The sequence below is a fragment of the Haliotis rufescens genome, unplaced genomic scaffold (genome assembly GCF_023055435.1).
Source record: "Haliotis rufescens isolate VD_foot unplaced genomic scaffold, xgHalRufe1.0.p SCAF_5, whole genome shotgun sequence".
NCBI lineage: Eukaryota > Metazoa > Mollusca > Gastropoda > Lepetellida > Haliotidae > Haliotis > Haliotis rufescens.
In genome coordinates, this window is record NW_025964223.1 from 38,657,712 (window position 1) to 38,676,805 (window position 19,094).

Here is a 19,094-nt window from a genome sequence, read left to right on the forward strand (position 1 = left end):
TAGTTATTATTTCTAAAGTTGAAAATGATTTGGCAAACTAATGATGAGGTTTAAAGGATTGTTATTTTCGATAAATAACCAAAATGAACATTTTCTTCGGATACTGTCACCGGGTTTTACGTTTTGTGCGATATCAAAATGTCCAATGTTTCGCCAGATGGAGCTGACTTTGTTACATTCCGAAAATATATGTGTAATAACATCATCAGAACATTACAACTTGTACAGTATACGTATCCCGTTTTATTAAGGAGACAGTTTGTTGGCAACATATCATATAAAATTTGATATAGGAACCACTGTAGTTTAGTGAGTAGGTGAGTGAGTATGGTTTTACGCCGCTTTTAGCAATATTCCAGCAATATCACGGCGGGGTACACCATAAATGGGCTTCACACATTGTACCCATGTCGGGAATCGAACCCGGGTCTTCGGCGCCACAAGCGAACGCTTTAACCACTAGGCTACCCGACCGCCCCCTGTAGTTTAGTCACGTTCGTGCAACTGAAAGGCCCGGGATAGAAATCAAGCGCGGGTCCAGCATTTTAAAAAGTTTTTAAGTGAGCGAGTTAAAATTTAACGTCGCATATTTTGATATATAATATATTTTTAAGGGGTGTGGGGCGCGTCAGTCATGCTTTATTAGCCAATTTCTTTTGCTTCATTCCAATGTGTTGCTATTGCGTGTGCGTTTTCGACAAAACACTGATATAGGTGTCCCTACCCCAAGAGACATCTTAATTCCTGACTGGCTTCTGAGAACAGGCTCATAACAGAAGAACATGTGTTTTCAAACACGACATATCGTCGAAATACACTCGATGAAAAAGGGAGGTTACTCAAATTACATTCATCGTCTGTTGGCGTGACGAGATGTAAATAATGTGAACATGTGACACTGTCATTGTACCAGGCACAGTGAAATTGATCTGGTTAGACAGCTTACTTAACAGGGATGCAGCCTGCATATGTTCTGAAAAGTAAACCCTTGTGTACTGTGGGGTGGTTCCAGAAAGACTGACTGACAGCTGCACGAGCGCCGACTCTCCTTGAGTCTCGACTAAAGTAAATCAGTTCAAACCTCACAATGTCGTTCCTTAAAACGCTTTTTCTGGTTGGGTTTTTTATTTTGACATCTTGGCCAGCCTCAGGACAGTATATAGAGCGGATGTCAAAACATATGGGAGAAATCACGTGTAAGTTGTTTTTGTTATTTTTTATTGTTTTATTGCATATATTGACTATGACATTTTTATTATAGGGGCCTAATAAGTGCATGTACACACAGAATTTTGTTTGGCCCAAGTAGATCTACTTGTTCTTTAAAATTTTCTCAGATTGTGTAATGGTTAGTAATTAGATTTTGACTGGCTGCTTCATACAGGCCTAAATCTTATTCAGTTGCCACATTATTAAAGATAGAAATTAGAAAAATCTGTGTATCTGATGTTGTATTCTTAAAATTACAAGCGTATAGTTGACAAAGTCATCTATATCCCCCGCCCATTTGAACACGTTATGGTCCCACACCAGGTAACTGACCCAACATTTCTCTTAGTCCATGTCAAAATAGCAGCAATGGAAATTCTAAAATAAACATTTCTAAAACTCCTTAATATCAAATGGCACTAGTTCAGTATGCGCTTTATATATAGACATGCAATGTTTGGCAAGGAAATATTTAACAGTTTATTTGTTATACTACTTAAGTAAACCAATCCTATATTAAAACTTAAGTCCAACTTGTTGTCATGGAAACATAAACAACAAAAATTTCTAAAAGTGCTATCTATCAAAAGGCACCAGTTCAGTATGTGCCTGGTAGACATGCAAAGTTTTGTAAGAAAGTATTTAACGGTTTTTGGAAACAAACACCACCCCTTTAGAACCTAACTCCAACTTATTGCCATGGAAACGTGAAAAATAAAAATTTCTAAAATTCCTAAATAGCAAGAGGCACCAGTCCAGTATGTGTCTGGTAAACATGCACAGTTTTTGTTGGAAAGCATTGAATGGGTTTTGAGTTATGCTCCGGAAACAAACTCAACCCTATAGAACCTAAGTCCAACTTGTTGCCATGGAAACGTAAAATATTTTTTTATAAAATTCCTAAATAGCAAAAGGCACCAGTTCAGCATGAGTCTGATAGACATGCAAAGTTTCGTAGAGGAATATTTAACGGTTTCTGAGTTATGCTCCGGAAACGATTTCGGGACGCACACACGCACACACGCACACACGCACGCACACACACATGGACGGAACCCATTTCTATATCCCCCGCCAACTTTGTTGGGGCGGGGGATAAACAATAGTTGCACAGGCAGGGAAACGGGGAGGTGTGTCACTAGAGCGATTGTTGCTTCGCTTGGGTCCAAAATCAAGGGAAAAAATGGTCGTTTTGGTGAGACTGGAAGTTGTTTTGACCAATGTTTTCTTAGAGGGAACGATATACAGGTAGCATCTAAACAATAAAACAGAGTCAAGCTTTGGGCGAGTGGTATATATTTGAAGACATAAAAGTTTTATTCTAAATGGATTGGATACAGCAAAGTCTCATCAGCAATCTCTGTTGTTTAAGAGGTCAAAAGGTCACGCTGGTGAGATGCCCCCAGGGAAACTCTTCTGTTTTGATTCACAATTAAAAATTAGGCCACACTTTTTTAAATTTATGTTTCATGGATTTATTCCAGCTTTTCCATACATGAATAAAAATAAATAAATTATTTATTTATTCATATGACAGTCATTCTGCTGTTTAGTTACAACTGCAGGTAGCCTCTTGATAGTGATGCTAACTTTGAATTTATACTTAATATTCTATATTGTATAAGAGAGTCTACATTACTAGCAGGAGACATCGTAAAAATATTCATTTTTATGGTTAATTTATTTCTTACAACGGCTGCTTTTCAGTAGGGGTGATGGGCCTGTGAAATGAAAAATAATAAATGTGAGGCCATAACAAAGCAGACCACTTTGAGTTCAGCTTTAATAAACGAACCCATATTGCACTGTGCAAATATTGTTTGTTCAGCTGTCAGCAATCTCTTGTCTGTGTGAGTCTGAAATCTGTTAGCCATGCTTGAGAACAAAGTTTAAGATCATGTAATTCTTTTAGCAGACATTCTTTACTTCAAGACATACGATTTCAAAGGAGAAGCCAAAATGTATTTCTGAGTGAACATTATCATGCCAAATTACTTAATTCTTTCAAAGGAGCAGCCAAATGATTGTTTATTTCACAACATTTTTTTCCAGGTTAGTCTGAGTCATTTGTGGATTAATGAGCACCCATTATATAATAAGTTGATCCTTTTTCCTGCCATTAAGTCAAGAATAAAGAGTATAGAATGATTGGAATCTCTAGCATTTGTCCAGTTGAGACTTATTCGAAGACCCAAATGACTGACTGCATTGCTTGTATCTGTCTTTCATCCAGTGATTTCTTCTTTTAACAAACTAAAGGGATGAATGTGAAAGTTTAGGACAATGTCACCATGCCAGGACTCAGAGTGTTATGGGAAACCATTATCACAGTGATGAAGCTGAATCTTTATGTAGTCAAGTCAAGTTTATTTGCTTTAAAGGCCATACGACCCATAAAGAATTTACTGGAAATGTACATATATGTGACGTGTAAGGTGTTGTAGATATTTTACAGCAAAACAATATCATTATTTAAGAAATATTTGACATGTGGTATGTCGATTACCTTTTCTCCTAATACCGATTGTCATGTCGCTTCTGCTTTTGGATACACTCATTAAGCCACCGCGTTTTTCTGCATTGCCCAGCTGCATCTATGGGGAACAACTCACTAGACACTTCCCTCTCAAATAACATCGTCCAATAAACAACATCATAAAGTTGCGAACGCATGTTTGATTCTCCAGAAATGATGTCATAATAGAACTATGATTTATCGTGAAATAAACCATGCTTCATTCATTATTGTCCTTTGCGATTTATCGCATAGCTATCTTATATTAAAAATTGATACAGCTTTCATATGTCTCCCCTAGAATGGAATATAGTATGCAAACATTTTAATATTTCAAACATGATATCCTTATTATCAGATTCAGATAAACACTGATAGTTATGCAAGTAACTTACTCTGTTCTATTTCACACACAGAGCAGTTAACATGGTATTCCACTTCAGATACCTGCCATACTGGACTCATGACTTCCAGATCATTATAGCACACAGGCCTCCACAACATTTCTGCGTTTGGAGTGAAATAAAGCAAAAGGGAAAGTAACGATTAAAAAGAAGAATTTTACTCAAATGTTTTTGATGTAACAAGTGTACCATGGCAATCTTGTAAAAAAACCAATAATTCAGCATTTGTTTGAGTACATCTGAGAATAATCATACATCTCCCATCTCTTGTGACAACCCTACTATTCCAAATCCTTGTACATCAAAGAGGAAACCTTCAACATGTTACCCATTTGCATGTGTCCTTTAATGTTAAACAATACTGATGAGGATATCTTATTTTCAAATGTTCAGAGGATGTTCAAAGATCTTTCTTTGTAGTAAAGTTAAATTTCCACTTTCAAATGTTGTTATTTTAGTGATAGTTACTTGCCAATTGATCTCTATATAACGTCAGTCTGTCAGAAGTATGTAGAGGGTTTAAAGGACTTTTTTGCAAGGATAGAGAAGGAAATATCAAGTTGAATTTTAGAACATGTATCAGTAATTAATTTTCAGCATCCCAAGCACAGCAGAGAGCAGCATCCACACTTCCTGGCCTTACCAAGCCCTTTGCCTTTGCCTCCTACTACTCCAGTCACATGGTTCTCCAGAAGGCACCTAAGAGAGCCACAATCTGGGGCTACGCTGCCAACATCGGTGAGAGGATCATCATCAAGGTGAGCGAGAGAGGGACGTACACAACCAAGGTGTACCTTGACCCGCTCTACAACTATGGGGTGTGGAAGCTGAAGCTGCCCGCAGAGTCGAGTGCCGGGCCCTTCACCATCACTGCCATATCACGCGAGAAGACGATCACACTGACGGACGTGATGTTTGGAGATGTGTGGGTGTGCTCAGGGCAGTCCAACATGCAGTTTACCATCACACAGGTATGTTTGGGAGAAGATCTCAATCTCATTAAAATCTTTTACACCGATTTGTTATCTCAACGACAATCTGACAAACCTCAATAGCCAGTCATGTGAGGTGAATGCTAAGTGAACGTGACTGTCGAATCTGAATGAAATATATGTGGAGTTTTGTGCCAATCAGATGTCAGCTTTCTATAATGATCTGTCTTCATCATATTTGTATTTCTTCACCATCATCAATCGGCAATCGTCAGTTGGCAATTTCTGTGACTTTCTGTCTCTGATTCAGGTTTCAACAAAAGAACACCCAACACACATATACAATATTTGCAAAAACTTTTTCGAAAATCATGCTTTTTAGCCGTGTGTGTTATTTAGAGACCACTCCGTCAGATGACCAGAGTGATGGGTTACATAGGAATATGATCCAGTGAACATGTTAGTCACTGGCAGTGTGTATGCAGATGATTAAAAATAGTTTATAAACAGATACTTACTGATACATAATGAAGTGTATCGTATATGGAATTGTTGAGTTTACATAGTGATGCACTGGAACATTTCCCATTTGTTTCTGCCCATAATGTTGTCACTGAAATATTGTTGGCTTAACACATAGCCCAGTAGTTTTAATAGTATTTTCCTCTCATCAATTTGAACACACTGTATACAGTATATACATACTACTGTCTTGATTCAGGGGTTCAATGCAAGTGAGGAACTAGCCGATGCCAACAACTACCCTAACGTCCGTTTGTTCACCGTTGGCGATGTCCCTGCATCCTTCCCCATCCCCGACCTCCATGGCATCTGGGAGCAGTGGGCTGTCGCTGACAAATGTTTGTACAGATATTTATCCATCCTCATTCACCAAGGGTAATGTGTGCGCAACATTCCTGTTTTAAGCCCTGAATGTCATGAATCATGTAAACTTGATGTACGTCTTCAAGTATATGGCTCCTTGCAGGTACAGTGACTCATTACCTAGCATTGGAACGATGCGTAGAGCTTGAGGAAAGATGGCAGTTGGCAACTACAGAAGAAAATTGTGTTTGTCACTGTACATAAACTGAAGAAATTACAAATCACAAGCGGCAGTTGCGTGAAAACATTGTTATGCTATGAATTGCCACATCCGATAGTTGTATAATATGATGATATAGTTATAAAGTTGTTCCCCACCGACTCTCAGCCTCATACAGACATAATTTCTTTGAATGGTTATCATTAGATGTGAATCAAAATTAACATATATTGAAGGTTTGTGTTTGTTAATATAAAAGCTATTTTGAAACAATGTTTATGGAGACATCTCTTTTGACACTTTTGCAAGTTTTCATGGCAGCTAGCAGCATTAATAATATCTATCTTGGTTCCCATGCCCTGAGTAACCTAAGAATAGCCTGAGTAATGTCGCTGATTGTACCACAGTGCTAGGCTCCTGAATATGAAACGTTCATGATACTTGGAACGTAGATATGTACCGGGGTATGGTATACATTACTTGTTGGATGAGAACATTTAGCAAATGCTTGCTTTACAATAAAGTCATGGTTTTATATATCTGGACGTAGTCCTTACCTATTAATTATGTGTTTTTCAGACTTTGTCCCCAAGAGGCAAGTAATGAAAATAACAAACTCTAAAGTCAATGTTCATGCCTACCTTTTGTGGTTCATACATTTTTAGGGAAAGTGCTACCCTTCTGTATTAAGTGAAGTTTGTGCTTGAGTGGTCTGAAGTGAACAAACAATCAAATTGTCAATGTAACTAAAATATTTGACATAAGGTTACCCTAGGTTTCGGATTTCTTTTCCCTGGAGACCTAAACAGTGGCAGATGAATCTGTACAAGTTATTGTCACTACTCATGTTGAATGTGTAACATGTGGCTGTCAGCTGTGAATTAATTGGAACTTTATACAAGTATTTCTATACCCTGACAACTGTAGTAGATTGTACATTGTTTGATTTGTTAATGCATCATCAAGTATCACTCAGTCTATCAGGAATAATCTGCTCAATACCAAGGCAAGAGTATCCACTAGAATTTTTATCAAAGTCTTGTTTCCACCCTTGCCACATCAAGCCCACTTTCCTGTCCTAAATATGATTGGACTATCACACATATCCATAGTCCAATCCGAGAACGTTTCACAAAATCAACATACACGACTGGTACACCATATGAAGGTGATTTATCGCTGCCAGTCTTTGTTGACATGAATATGTCATTTTCATCTTTTAAACCAACCAACGATTGTCTATTTTTTATGTCAGTGATGAAATCGTTAATGTTTACGTTATCTGATCGACTAGGACATCATGCACCTATGGTAGTCGCCATGTTTGTGAAGCTATACGAGATAAAAACAGCAATTTGATTGGATATTACATTTTCATTACAATTTGACTTTCATGGGCTGTTTGCCATTGTTTCTGAGATGTTTGGCCTTTTAAGATTATTTATGTATTAAAATGGTCACTGTGTTATTTCAGTGACCCCATATTCTGTTCGAACAGCATCAGCTGGTGGAAAGCTGTGGCAGTACTTCTCTGCTTTGCTGTGATATCTATACCACACTAAAAATCTTGTCCTGCTATTTGAACCGCATCAGTTGGTGGAAAGCCGTGGCAGTACTTCTCTGCTTTGCTGTGATATCTATACCACACTATAAATCTTGTCCTGCCATTTGAACAGCATCAGTTGGTGGAAAGCCGTGGTGTTACTTCTCTGCTTTGCTGTGATATCTATACCACACTAAAAATCTTGTCCTGCTATTTGAACCGCATCAGTTGGTGGAAAGCCGTGGCAGTACTTCTCTGCTTTGCTGTGATATCTATACCACACTAAAAATCTTGTCCTGCTATTTGTACAGCATCAGTTGGTGGAAAGCTGTGGTGTTACTTCTCTGCTTTGCTGTGATATCAGTACCACACTATAAATCTTGTCCTGCTATTTGAACAGCATCAGCTGGTGGAAAGCTGTGGCAGTACTTTCCCCGCTTTGCTGTGATATCTATACCACACTATAAATCTTGTCCTGCTATTTGAACCGCATCAGTTGGTGGAAAGCCGTGGCAGTACTTCTCCGCTTTGCTGTGATATCTATACCACACTATAAATCTTGTCCTGCCATTTGAACAGCATCAGTTGGTGGAAAGCCGTGGCAGTACTTCTCTGCTGTGTGCTGGCTGTTTGGTAAGACCCTGAACAAGAAGCTTGGCTACCCCATCGGCCTGATCGACACATCCTGGGGAGGGACGCCTGTCGAGGCCTGGTCATCTACAGATGCTCTGGCCAAGTGCGGACTGGACAAACAAACATCTGAGTAAGTAACTTTTGCCTTTGGTAGGCTTTATATTTGCTGGTCACAGCAACTGTCAGTACAGATTAAAACCTGACATTACATAATATTGCCATCAGTTTTGAGTATTTCTGTCTTTCACAATCCTTATCAAATAGAGTTATGTTTTTTCTGAAAAGAAATTTTGTCAGCATTGTCAGCGTTTTGCTGATTGCACATGTTCCATACATTGGTTGTGATCACATTGTTGCCTATAACTTTCATAAAATCGGTCAGTTACCCCCTACTCATTTGACTAGGTTTATTTATCAGATGGAAAACCCTGTCTGTTTCTTGTTGATGTGTTGGTGCCTGAGAACTATCTCTATATTTTACACCAACATTTTTGAATCTCTAATATCACAACATCAACTATTTAAGCATGGCCAGTTATCTGGACATTGTTGTTATAACAACAATGTTTGAGAGCTGCAGATGTGAGAACTAGGTACCATTCCAGGGTTTTAAGCGACGCTCAGGGTACAGGGGGCCTCATCACACCATATGCCCTGAGGGATCGCTTAACTACAAATTTATCTCACTGAATTTCATTCATACAGACCAGGAATATATGTCGGAAGTTTCACCGAGTAAAATGCTTTGATTCAGCCATTTTGACGAACCGAAATACTTCCCTTTGCCCAATGCATTTGGACAAATGAAACTTATGCAATGTAAGCAAGTTACCTTAAAAATGTTACGATTAATTTCTCAGCGGGCTACATGGAAAATAATTGGCTGCTCCTTAACCAATCAGAAGCTAGAATTTTAATGTAAGGTGAGGTAAAATTTGTTGTGAAGTTTTTCAAATTTATTAGATAATGACAACAAGATTTAACTAAAATATTGTTTAGAGCTACATTAAGCCAGATTCCTTGCCATTTCAGTGATGTTTTCATTTCAGTATATTTATTCACAGAGTGAAGGCATTCAATGAGCATCAACTAGGATTTGATCCAATAACAGGCATTGGAGGACCTAGCGCTTCCTCTATTCTGTGGAATGGAATGGTCTTCCCTCTCCTCAATATGACCATATATGGAGCTATCTGGTATCAAGGTAGATGATTCAATGCAAAGATTTAGGTTTAAGAAAGTTTCTGCAAAAGATATTTAAAATGCCACCTACATAAATCTGCTTTCAGAATAATGATATGGTAGTCACTGGTATTTCTATATTCAGCACTGATGTAGGCCACAGGCCCTTGTACATTATAGTATAGTACAGCTTGGAACATAAAGAAATGCTTTCTCAAGGTTTTTGATTATCGTTTAACATGACATCTTAGGGTTAGCTAGGGTTAATTTTTTTTTTTTTCGAGTTTCCGTGGCAACGACTTTGATTTAGACTGAAAATGGCAGTAGTCCTTGTTTCCGGAGCAGATCTTGAAAACCGTACCATATTTCTTCACCAAACTTGGCACATAGATAGAGCTAGTGTTGGATTGGTGCCTTTTGATAGTTTGGGATTTTAAAAAAAGTTATTTTTCGAGTTTCCATGGCAACGACTTTGACTTAGACTGAAAATGGCGTTAGTCCTCGTTTTCGGAGCAGTTCTTGAAAAACGTACTATATTTCTTTACAAAAAGGCCTAGCGAACATAGTTCACAGGCGCTAATGCATTGCAAACACCCGACATGTCATATTGGTGGGGGATGTGAGTATTTCATGCTTGTTAAATTTTAATCTAAAACAAATTCAAAAGCTTCTTGACTGTCAACTCTGATTTTCTCAAATGAATCCAAAAAACACTTTCATGAAAAAGACATTTAATCAATTCTACCATTATGACATGCCTGAAATACACTCCAGGGGATTCCAGGTTAGACTTGTTCCCTAGCAACCTATGCTGGTTGTAAGATGCGACCTAGTGGAACTTAGACTTGGTTGATGGCACATAAATGTATGCCGACGATGTGGATAGTTGCTCATAATATCAATCACTGGATTGATTTACAAGCCACCATCATAAAGTGGATATACTGCTGAGTTTGACATTAAACAGCATTCACTCGCTCACTTTTATCCTAACTCACACACTCACATCGTAAATCACTCGCTCACTATGAGGGACAGTTTGATATAATATCATGGCATTACATTACATAACATTTAGTATATATTTTGTTTTTGTGTACTTCAAGTTCTCTCAATATATGCCATGGCTGTTTTGTTCATCAAACAGGCCCTGTTGTTCTTGCAGTTTTATGTTTTGTATTCACATTTTGGGGGCAAGTTTGCATTTGAAAGAATGAAAATAATAGTGCTTTCCCAGATTATTTCTTTTCCACTTTTCATGTTTTCCACAGTATTTGTGTTTCCTTATTATGGATTGACTCTAGGAAAATAAATATCAGGATCAACTGACTCCCGGTCAACAAAAATACTTTTTCGCCCTTGGGTAGTCAGTGTTTGATGTTGGATGAATGACTAAGGACATACATGTTGACCCTAATGACACAAAACTACTGACAAACAACGATTATGATTAAAATCAGCAGCCAGGCCTAAGGCCACAGTGTCATAAAGTCCCACTTCCATGCATGCCTGCCCATGACATATGAGAAATTATCCTTCTAATCCTTCTCTAGGAGAATCAAACGAGGTAACAAACGTCCACAAATACAACTGTACGTTCCCCGCCATGATAGATGACTGGAGACAGAAGTTCCACAATGCATCTGACGGAGAAACGGATTCTGTATTTCCGTTTGGCTTTGTGCAGGTACACTTGCACTCTCACACTTGAACTCACAACCATTTGTTTGATAAATGCTACCATTACGCTACAGTGTCCTTATTAAAAAAAGTAATTTGGTGAAAAATTTGTTTACACAGTAATATTTTCTAGAAGACTTTTGATGTTCACACGCATGATCTGTCCCGACAACCTCTGCCCAGCATCCCACTGGACCAGGTACAGAACTCGGAGGATATGAAAGCTGTGTCCAAATCCGGATGTGTTTTGCCTTTTTCATCAAAACTTGCTTCAATCTATTTTATGTACTGCTATGTACCAACCAGTGCTTGGTTCCAGTTGGCCGCTTACCGTCCTGACAGCGCTGACCCTGGGTTCCCGGAGATCCGGTGGCACCAGACAGCTGACTACGGCTATGTGCCCAACCCCAGGATGAAGAATGTCTTCATGTCTGTTGCCATGGATCTCCCAGACTTTACCTCTCCCTATGGAAGGTCAGGAGAATAAGGCATTTGATTTTTTTGTTACAGTCAAACCTGGTTATCTCGTACCGTGTTATCTGTATTTCGAACCTATACTCCTGTCCCAAAAGCATCACTATAAAAATACATATAAATTTACCTGCTTATCTAGATTCGAGATAAAGTACATAGCACTATCTTGAAGCTTGGACTCGGTCCCAACTAACTTTACTATAGAATTTGGTATCTTTATCTCGAAGTTGGCATTGCCACATTAACAGTTTTTAGAAGCGCAAGTATATCTGGTACCTTTCCTCACAGTGCAATGTAGACCAATTGTTCAACCAATTATGCAATTATCAATTACCACAATTGTAATGGAAAATCTCTGACAAATAAAACATCGTGACTAGACATGAGTAAAAACAGGCTGGAACTTCCTAATTAAGTGCTAATCAAAGTCGGAATATAGGAATCAAAGCCACATAACCTGACTCACAATATCCATGCTGTGAATTAACAAGTTTGAGGCGAGAGTGGCATGTTTTGTCAGGTGGACAGACTAGTGATTGTTACCTAATAAGGTACGTGCACACTGTACATAATTTGTCGCAATTGTTATTAATCATTGCTGGTAAAATACATTTAAATTTGTCATTGCATATACATGTTGCGCTCTTATTTTCTTGGGCATGCAATCATATTACTATGTATTTATGATACTGTGTCACTTGATCTGTATGGATGTTCATGCCTCATTTTCTCGAATGTCCGGACATCTTGGGAGTTACAAGACAGTCACGCTAGGTTCCAGATAACGGAGTTCGACTGGAGTTGGTTTACAACGATTTACTCTAAAATTCAATGAAGATTGTCCAAAAATATATAAGACTTAATCTGACAGTATTGTTCCCGAGACTTATGTTAACAAAGCCTCACTTGATGGTTGGATGTTTTACAAGAACAGCACTCTAAACCTGTGCATGAAATGTGGATGCTATGCCATCTTTTAATGATACTGTTTTCGCTTGAAGAGCTGTGAGTATTTTATGCTGATGTGTTTTGTGTTTGTTCCAGCATCCACCCCAGAGACAAGCAGGATGTTGTAGCCAGGCTGGCTGTCAGTGGGATGAGTGTTGCCTACAACCAACAAGGGGAGGTAACTCAGGGGCCTCTACCAGCAAACGTACAGGAAGGGAAAAAAAACTTCACCCTGATGTACACAGAGAAGATCAAGTACAACAACCTGGTTGGATTTGAAGTTAGTGTCAGGATCATATTCTAATTTTCATTTTAAGAGTTGAGGTGAAATGGGGTTTAACGTCGCGTCCAAGATTATTGCGCTTATATAGCGAAGTGCATGCACGTGTGTGTGTGGCTGCTTGTACTAGTCCGGACTGATGCCGATTTATAGTGCTAACTCACTGAGATACCATGCCGCAGTTTAACATGAATACCCCACTCAGACACAGTATACTTACTCCGAGCCAACCAGTCCTTGATTCAGTAAGACCCTTAATGCCAAGCGCCAGACAGGGTACAACAAGTACCATTTTTTAACGACTTTTGGTATGACGCAGTCGGAGATCGAACCCCGGGCCTTCCGCACTCCGGGCGGACGCTCTACCACTAGATCACAGAGGCGGTCAAACATTCTAAGAGAACTTAATAGTTCTTAAGTATGGAAAAATTCAACAAAATACCAAAAGTTATTCTCGATTCTAAGACTTGTCTTAAGCCATATTCCTAACATTTATTAGGACTTAATATTAGGTTACACTAGAACTGGCAAATTGTTATTTCTCTGGAGGACTTTTAGCCACCATTCGCAGGTGGGATATGCCCCGTGGGAACTTGCGGGAACTATATGATCGTGTTCGAAGTAAATAAAGTGATTGCAAAATAATTCATTTCCATACAATCACTATACTGTGCCCTGATGGCACAGGTTGTTGTCCATGCATGGTTTCAGTCACTGGTTTGTCTGGTCCAGACTGAATTGTTTACAGCCTGCCATCCTGGAATAGTGCTGACTTAAGCGTTTTCGCTCAGCTGATGAAACTCAAATAATTTAGGCTGCTATATTCTTGGTATGACTGAGCCAAGTATTCAGACAAGCATATCTGACTTTTGTATCTCGTAAACAAACTCAACTGACCATTTCCGAATATAGAAGATTTAGGCCACACCTTTGTATTGCTGTGGATATTTGATACACTCCCTGCCATTTCTGAGTGCCATGGCATCTATTCCGAAAAGAGGGTGGGTGAGTGAGTGAGTGAGTGAGTGAGTGAGTGAGTATGGTTTTATGTCACTGTCAGCAATATTCCATCAATATCATGGTGGAGTGCACCAGAAATGGGCATCACACATTGTACCCATCTGATGATTCGAACCTGGGTGTGAAAAGCAAATACTTTAACCACTAGGCTATTCAACTGCCCCTTATCCAAAGGAGAGTACAATCAATGGAAGGGTGTACATACCATCAAGGGAATATTTTGAGTTGTGTGTGGGGTCTCTTTTGTACAGATCTGATTGGCTAAAAAATCCTTGCTTCCTTCATTTAGACTTGATTGTCAAAGCTCTGATGGTTCACCTGACATGGTTTTCTGTGGAAGTGTCCTCACATCTTGATGCGATGTTTGGGAGTAAAATAGCTGATGTTAATGGGATTGTCAACTATTGTTTGTAATAGTTTTCTACAAAAGGTGAAAATACATGCTAAAGCTTGTTTCACATGACTATTTCAGGCTCTGTGCTCTGTAGAAAACTCCAGCAAGACATTCTGGACCCCCACCCCCATCCTGTCTGCCCTCCCAACCAGCATCACATTGTACTCCCTGGTGTGTGGGGAGGGGCAGACTGTCCTGGGGCTCAGATACAGCTGGAGGGAGACCCCCTGTGCCTTCAAGACCTGCACGGTGTACTCGGCGGACAACCCTCTCCTCCCTGGACCTCCCTTCCTGGTGTACCGGAAGATGACCGGGGTAGCTGGGACAGTTCACACTATAGACTGGAACACTCCGACTGCCATTCACAATTAATACATTATAGAGGCAGACACACATATAGACTTCATACAGTATTTCATAGACTGGAACACACCGACTGCCATTCACAATTAATACATTACAGAGGCAGACACACATATAGACTTTATACAGTATTTCATAGACTGGACCACACCGACTGCCATTCACAATTAATACATTATAGAGGCAGACACACATATAGACTTCATACAGTATTTCATAGACTGGAACACACCGACTGCCATTCACAATTAATACATTATAGAGGCAGACACACATATAGACTTTATACAGTATTTCATAGACTGGAACACACCGACTACCATTCACAATTAATACATTATAGAGGCAGACACACATATAGACTTTATACAGTATTTCATAGACTGGAACACACCGACTGCCATTCACAATTACTACATTATAGAGGCAGACACACATATAGACTTTATACAGTATTTCATAGACTGGAACACACCGACTACCATTCACAATTAATACATTACAGATGCAGACACACATATAGACTTTATACAGTATTTCATAGACTGGAACACACCGACTACCATTCACAATTAATACATTACAGAGGCAGACACACATATAGACTTTATACAGTATTTCATAGACTGGAACACACCGACTGCCATTCACAAGTAATACATTATAGAGGCAGACACATATATAGACTTTATACAGTATTTCATAGACTGGAACACACCGACTACCATTCACAATTAATACATTACAGATGCAGACACACATATAGACTTTATACAGTATTTCATAGACTGGAACACACTGACTGCCATTCACAATTAATACATTACAGATGCAGACACACATATAGATTTTATACAGTATTTCATAGACTGGAACACACTGACTACCATTCACAATTAATACATTACAGATGCAGACACATATATAGACTTTATACAGTATTTCATAGACTGGAACACACTGACTACCATTCACAATTAATACATTACAGATGCAGACACACATATAGACTTTATACAGTATTTCATAGACTGGAACACACCGACTACCATTCACAATTAATACATTACAGATGCAGACACACATATAGACTTTATTCAGTATTTCATACACTGGAACACACCAACTGCCATTCGAAATTAATACATTATACAGACACACAAACTGTATATATACATTTCATAGGTTGTAAGGATATCTTGTATAAAGTGTGACTGTGTCAAGTTCATGTAGAACTCATGTCCATGAGACTATTGTTTCCTCCAGGATATCTCCAGATACCTGTACTTACTGAATATTGTGGCTGTATGCAGCTTTTACCTGGAGCACTCCATTACATCACATTCCAGTCATAGTCGTGTTGTAGATGTTCGGTCATATGGATTGTGATTGACCATTATGCCACTTCTTGTCATTATTCTGTTTGGCACATTATATCATTATTAAATGCACATGATGTTATGTTCGTTCTAGTAACATTTACTTCGAGCAGCACACTATTTACTCAGTAGCACATTCTACTCAATATTTCAGTGACCCTCCATGTGCCATGTCATGTTATCAGTCTGACAGCTGCACACTGTTCCAAGTGCAGGCACAAAGGAGACGTGTCCTACAAACTAATTATGTTTAACTGAAGTCCTTACTAAGCCTCGTCAGAATGCGGTGCGGACATTTTATAGTCCATGTTATGGCAACATTTGACCGAGTTCGAGAGGTTAGTGAGTAAGTACAGGTTTTAAAACCTTTGAACCGCACTCTTTACATATGTAACCAATGTATCACCTTATTTCAATATTGTACAAGTTCATAGTTCCAGGAACATACCAGTACTGTTGGGGAAATAGGTTTGTTGGACAGTAGACCCATCTTTTGACTGCAAGGAGGTAACTCAAAGTTAATTGTGATCCTATCCAATTGTAACATCCTATCAAACTCAATGCCAGTCAGCCAACTGTTGTGGGTTTTCACAAGTTAGTGACTAGCAAATTAATGTTTGGATTGTATGATGAATGAAGACAAGTTGTGTTACTGTATGCCATTGTTTGTGACGTCAAAAATAGATGATACATTGCTGATAGAAGCATTCAGGAAAAATAACAAATGAGTTTTACATTATGCATCGACAAGCTTGCCTAATATGTTCTATGTGGTACAATCAGCACCTGTGATATTTGATACATTTAGAATCTGCTTGATATACTCAACATGTTCGGGTTAGATATTTAACAGTCCCATATCCCATATGAACAGGATGAAGCCATTGGATTCCGCCGACACATAGGTGGGTGCGATTCAGTTCTTTACTCAGTATAGAGCAATATATTAAATCATTTTTTCAAACTTTTACTGATGATTCTTTTAGCTTTGATATTGATCACTATGTTTTCAGTACCTAAACTGACTTTAGATGCATTTATATTGTGACTTTTTAAAACCATAATACATGTATTCTCACTAAGTATTGAGGTATCTGTGTGCTTGCATCAACAAAGCCTGTAACACTGTTACTCCAGCACGTGGTGATTGGTTTCAGAACAAATTTAATGTTTCAATTTTTAGTCACACAACTCTGCATACATATTCTATTGAGGGAGCAGTGCCTTTATAGCTGTCTGGGGATTTTTTTCATATGAAATTTGTTGTTAGTCATTTTCTCCCATTTTCTCATTGTATCTATTTTGAAATTTGATGTGCAGCAAATATATGGTATGAGAATAACATAAGTTTCTTTACAAAGTGTAATGTTTGACTCTGTTATGGCCTTAAATCTTCAAATGACCAAGTTAATCTACATTTAGTGTATTTTCAACACCTTTAATTGATGCATTTTCAACACCTGGCTTTGTTGCTTTGATTTTTGGAAAAGCTGAAATGTTTTTAATGTAATCCAAGCCATGGTGGCTCCACAGTATTGTGTTGGTTGGTTTGTTGTTTTACGCTGCACTCAGCAATATTCCAGCTATATGACGGCGGTCCACAGTATTGTGTTGGTTGGTTTGTTGTTTTACGCCGCACTCAGCAATATTCCAGCTATATGACGGCGGTCCACAGTATTGTGATCTGATTTGGAACATGTGCATCAGGGCAGCCATATTGAAATATTCTTTTGTGCACATTACCAAGTTATTTTTTGATGGATGTATAGTACTGAAATATTCCTACTTTTTTTTTGCACATTCTTTATCTTTTACCCTTTTCTTATGACCTCTATTTTTAATGAATTTTTTTTACAACATATTTTGCAAAACAGTGCTTTGTTCCCCATGAACTCTGGGAATATTCGTATGCAATATCCTCACCTGGATTATAGGATATGTGTGAAGTTAGCATTGTTACCATGACAACTGGAAAGAGCAATGACAATGTTGCTGTCAAAGTGGGGGATTTTGCTATATACCTATGTACATCCTTGGTGGGATGTGTATAATATTAAAAAGTATTTTGGCAAATAAAATGTCAGTGTTTGTTATGTTTCTGTATCTTCAGTATGTTGAGTGACTGTTTGAATTTGTAAATTCACGTATTTGTTGTCATGGTTGTTTGTTGTTTAAAGTCGTGCTCAACAACATTCCAGCTACATAACGGTCGTCTATAAATAATCAAGTCCGGACCAAACAATCCAGTGATTAACATAAGGTGAGGTGAAATAGGGTTTAATGTCGCGTCCGGAGATTATTGCACTTATATAGCGTTGTGCATGCACGTGTGTGTGAGGCTGCTTGTACTAGTCCGGACTGATGCCGATATATAGTGTTAGCACACTGAGATACCATGCCGCAGTTTAACATGAATTCCCCATTCAGACACAGTATACTGACTCCCGAGCCGACCAGTCCTTGTTTTAGCCCCTTAATGTCGAGGGTCAGAAAGGGTAACAAAAAGTACCATCTTTTATCGTCTTTTGGTATGAGGCGGTCGGGGATCGAACCCTGGACCTTCTTCTTTCTGGGGTGGATGCTCTACCACTAGACCACGGAGGCAGTCCTGATTAACATGAGCATTGATCCATGTAATTGGGATATGACATGCAGCAACAAGTCAGCAAGTCTGATCACTCGGGTGGTGGAGTAGTCCAGTGGTCAAAGTTTTTGCCTGCGTGATATTGCCCCCCATGCCCCGTGGCATGGTATCTCAATGGGCTAGCACCATAGAATCGGCATGGAATGACAAATGTGGATCACTGCTCAACTCCATATTCCAACTTTGGTTTGGAGTTTATTGCTTTATTTGGCAAAATTCCAGCTGTATCACAATGGCCTGTACACAATCGAGTCTGGACCTGACAATCCAGTGATTAGTACGAACAATTACCAGGGCTGTAGGGCTATCAACTAAGTCACCAAAAGTTGCCTTGTGGGGCAAGCATAGAATGCCCGGGATCAATTCTAACCCGGAATCCCCACAGGGCTCCATAAATCACCGTTTCCTCAGGATGATCTATAGCTCTGATAGTGCTGATTACAGCGACA

General features: G+C 38.9%; 1 protein-coding gene across 2 annotated transcripts; it reads left to right on the forward strand.

Annotated features, from left to right (window-relative positions):
- Nucleotides 1–840: 840 nt before the first annotated feature.
- LOC125373078 (sialate O-acetylesterase-like) lies at nt 841–18,079 on the forward strand. 2 transcript variants are annotated; one of them, XM_048383912.1, is made up of 9 exons: nt 841–1,196; nt 4,726–5,099; nt 5,782–5,920; nt 8,228–8,411; nt 9,331–9,485; nt 11,017–11,150; nt 11,463–11,617; nt 12,662–12,845; nt 14,338–18,079. In XM_048383912.1, the coding sequence occupies exons 1-9, from the start codon at nt 1,088–1,090 to the stop codon at nt 14,629–14,631; spliced, it is 1,728 nt and encodes a 575-aa protein (XP_048239869.1). In that variant the 5' UTR covers nt 841–1,087; the 3' UTR covers nt 14,632–18,079. The 2 variants fall into 2 exon arrangements, with proteins under 2 accessions (XP_048239869.1, XP_048239870.1); XM_048383913.1 differs by having other exon boundaries at nt 842–1,196; nt 9,346–9,485.
- Nucleotides 18,080–19,094: the final 1,015 nt, after the last annotated feature.

Bases quoted from the DNA above. Each gene is read 5' to 3' on its own strand.
- LOC125373078 (XM_048383912.1), top strand. From the start codon at position 1,088: ATGTCGTTCCTTAAAACGCTTTTTCTGGTTGGGTTTTTTATTTTGACA. The intron at 9,486-11,016 runs GTAGATGATTCA...ATCCTTCTCTAG, and splicing joins TGGAGCTATCTGGTATCAAG to GAGAATCAAACGAGGTAACA. The intron at 12,846-14,337 runs GTTAGTGTCAGG...TGACTATTTCAG, and splicing joins ACAACCTGGTTGGATTTGAA to GCTCTGTGCTCTGTAGAAAA.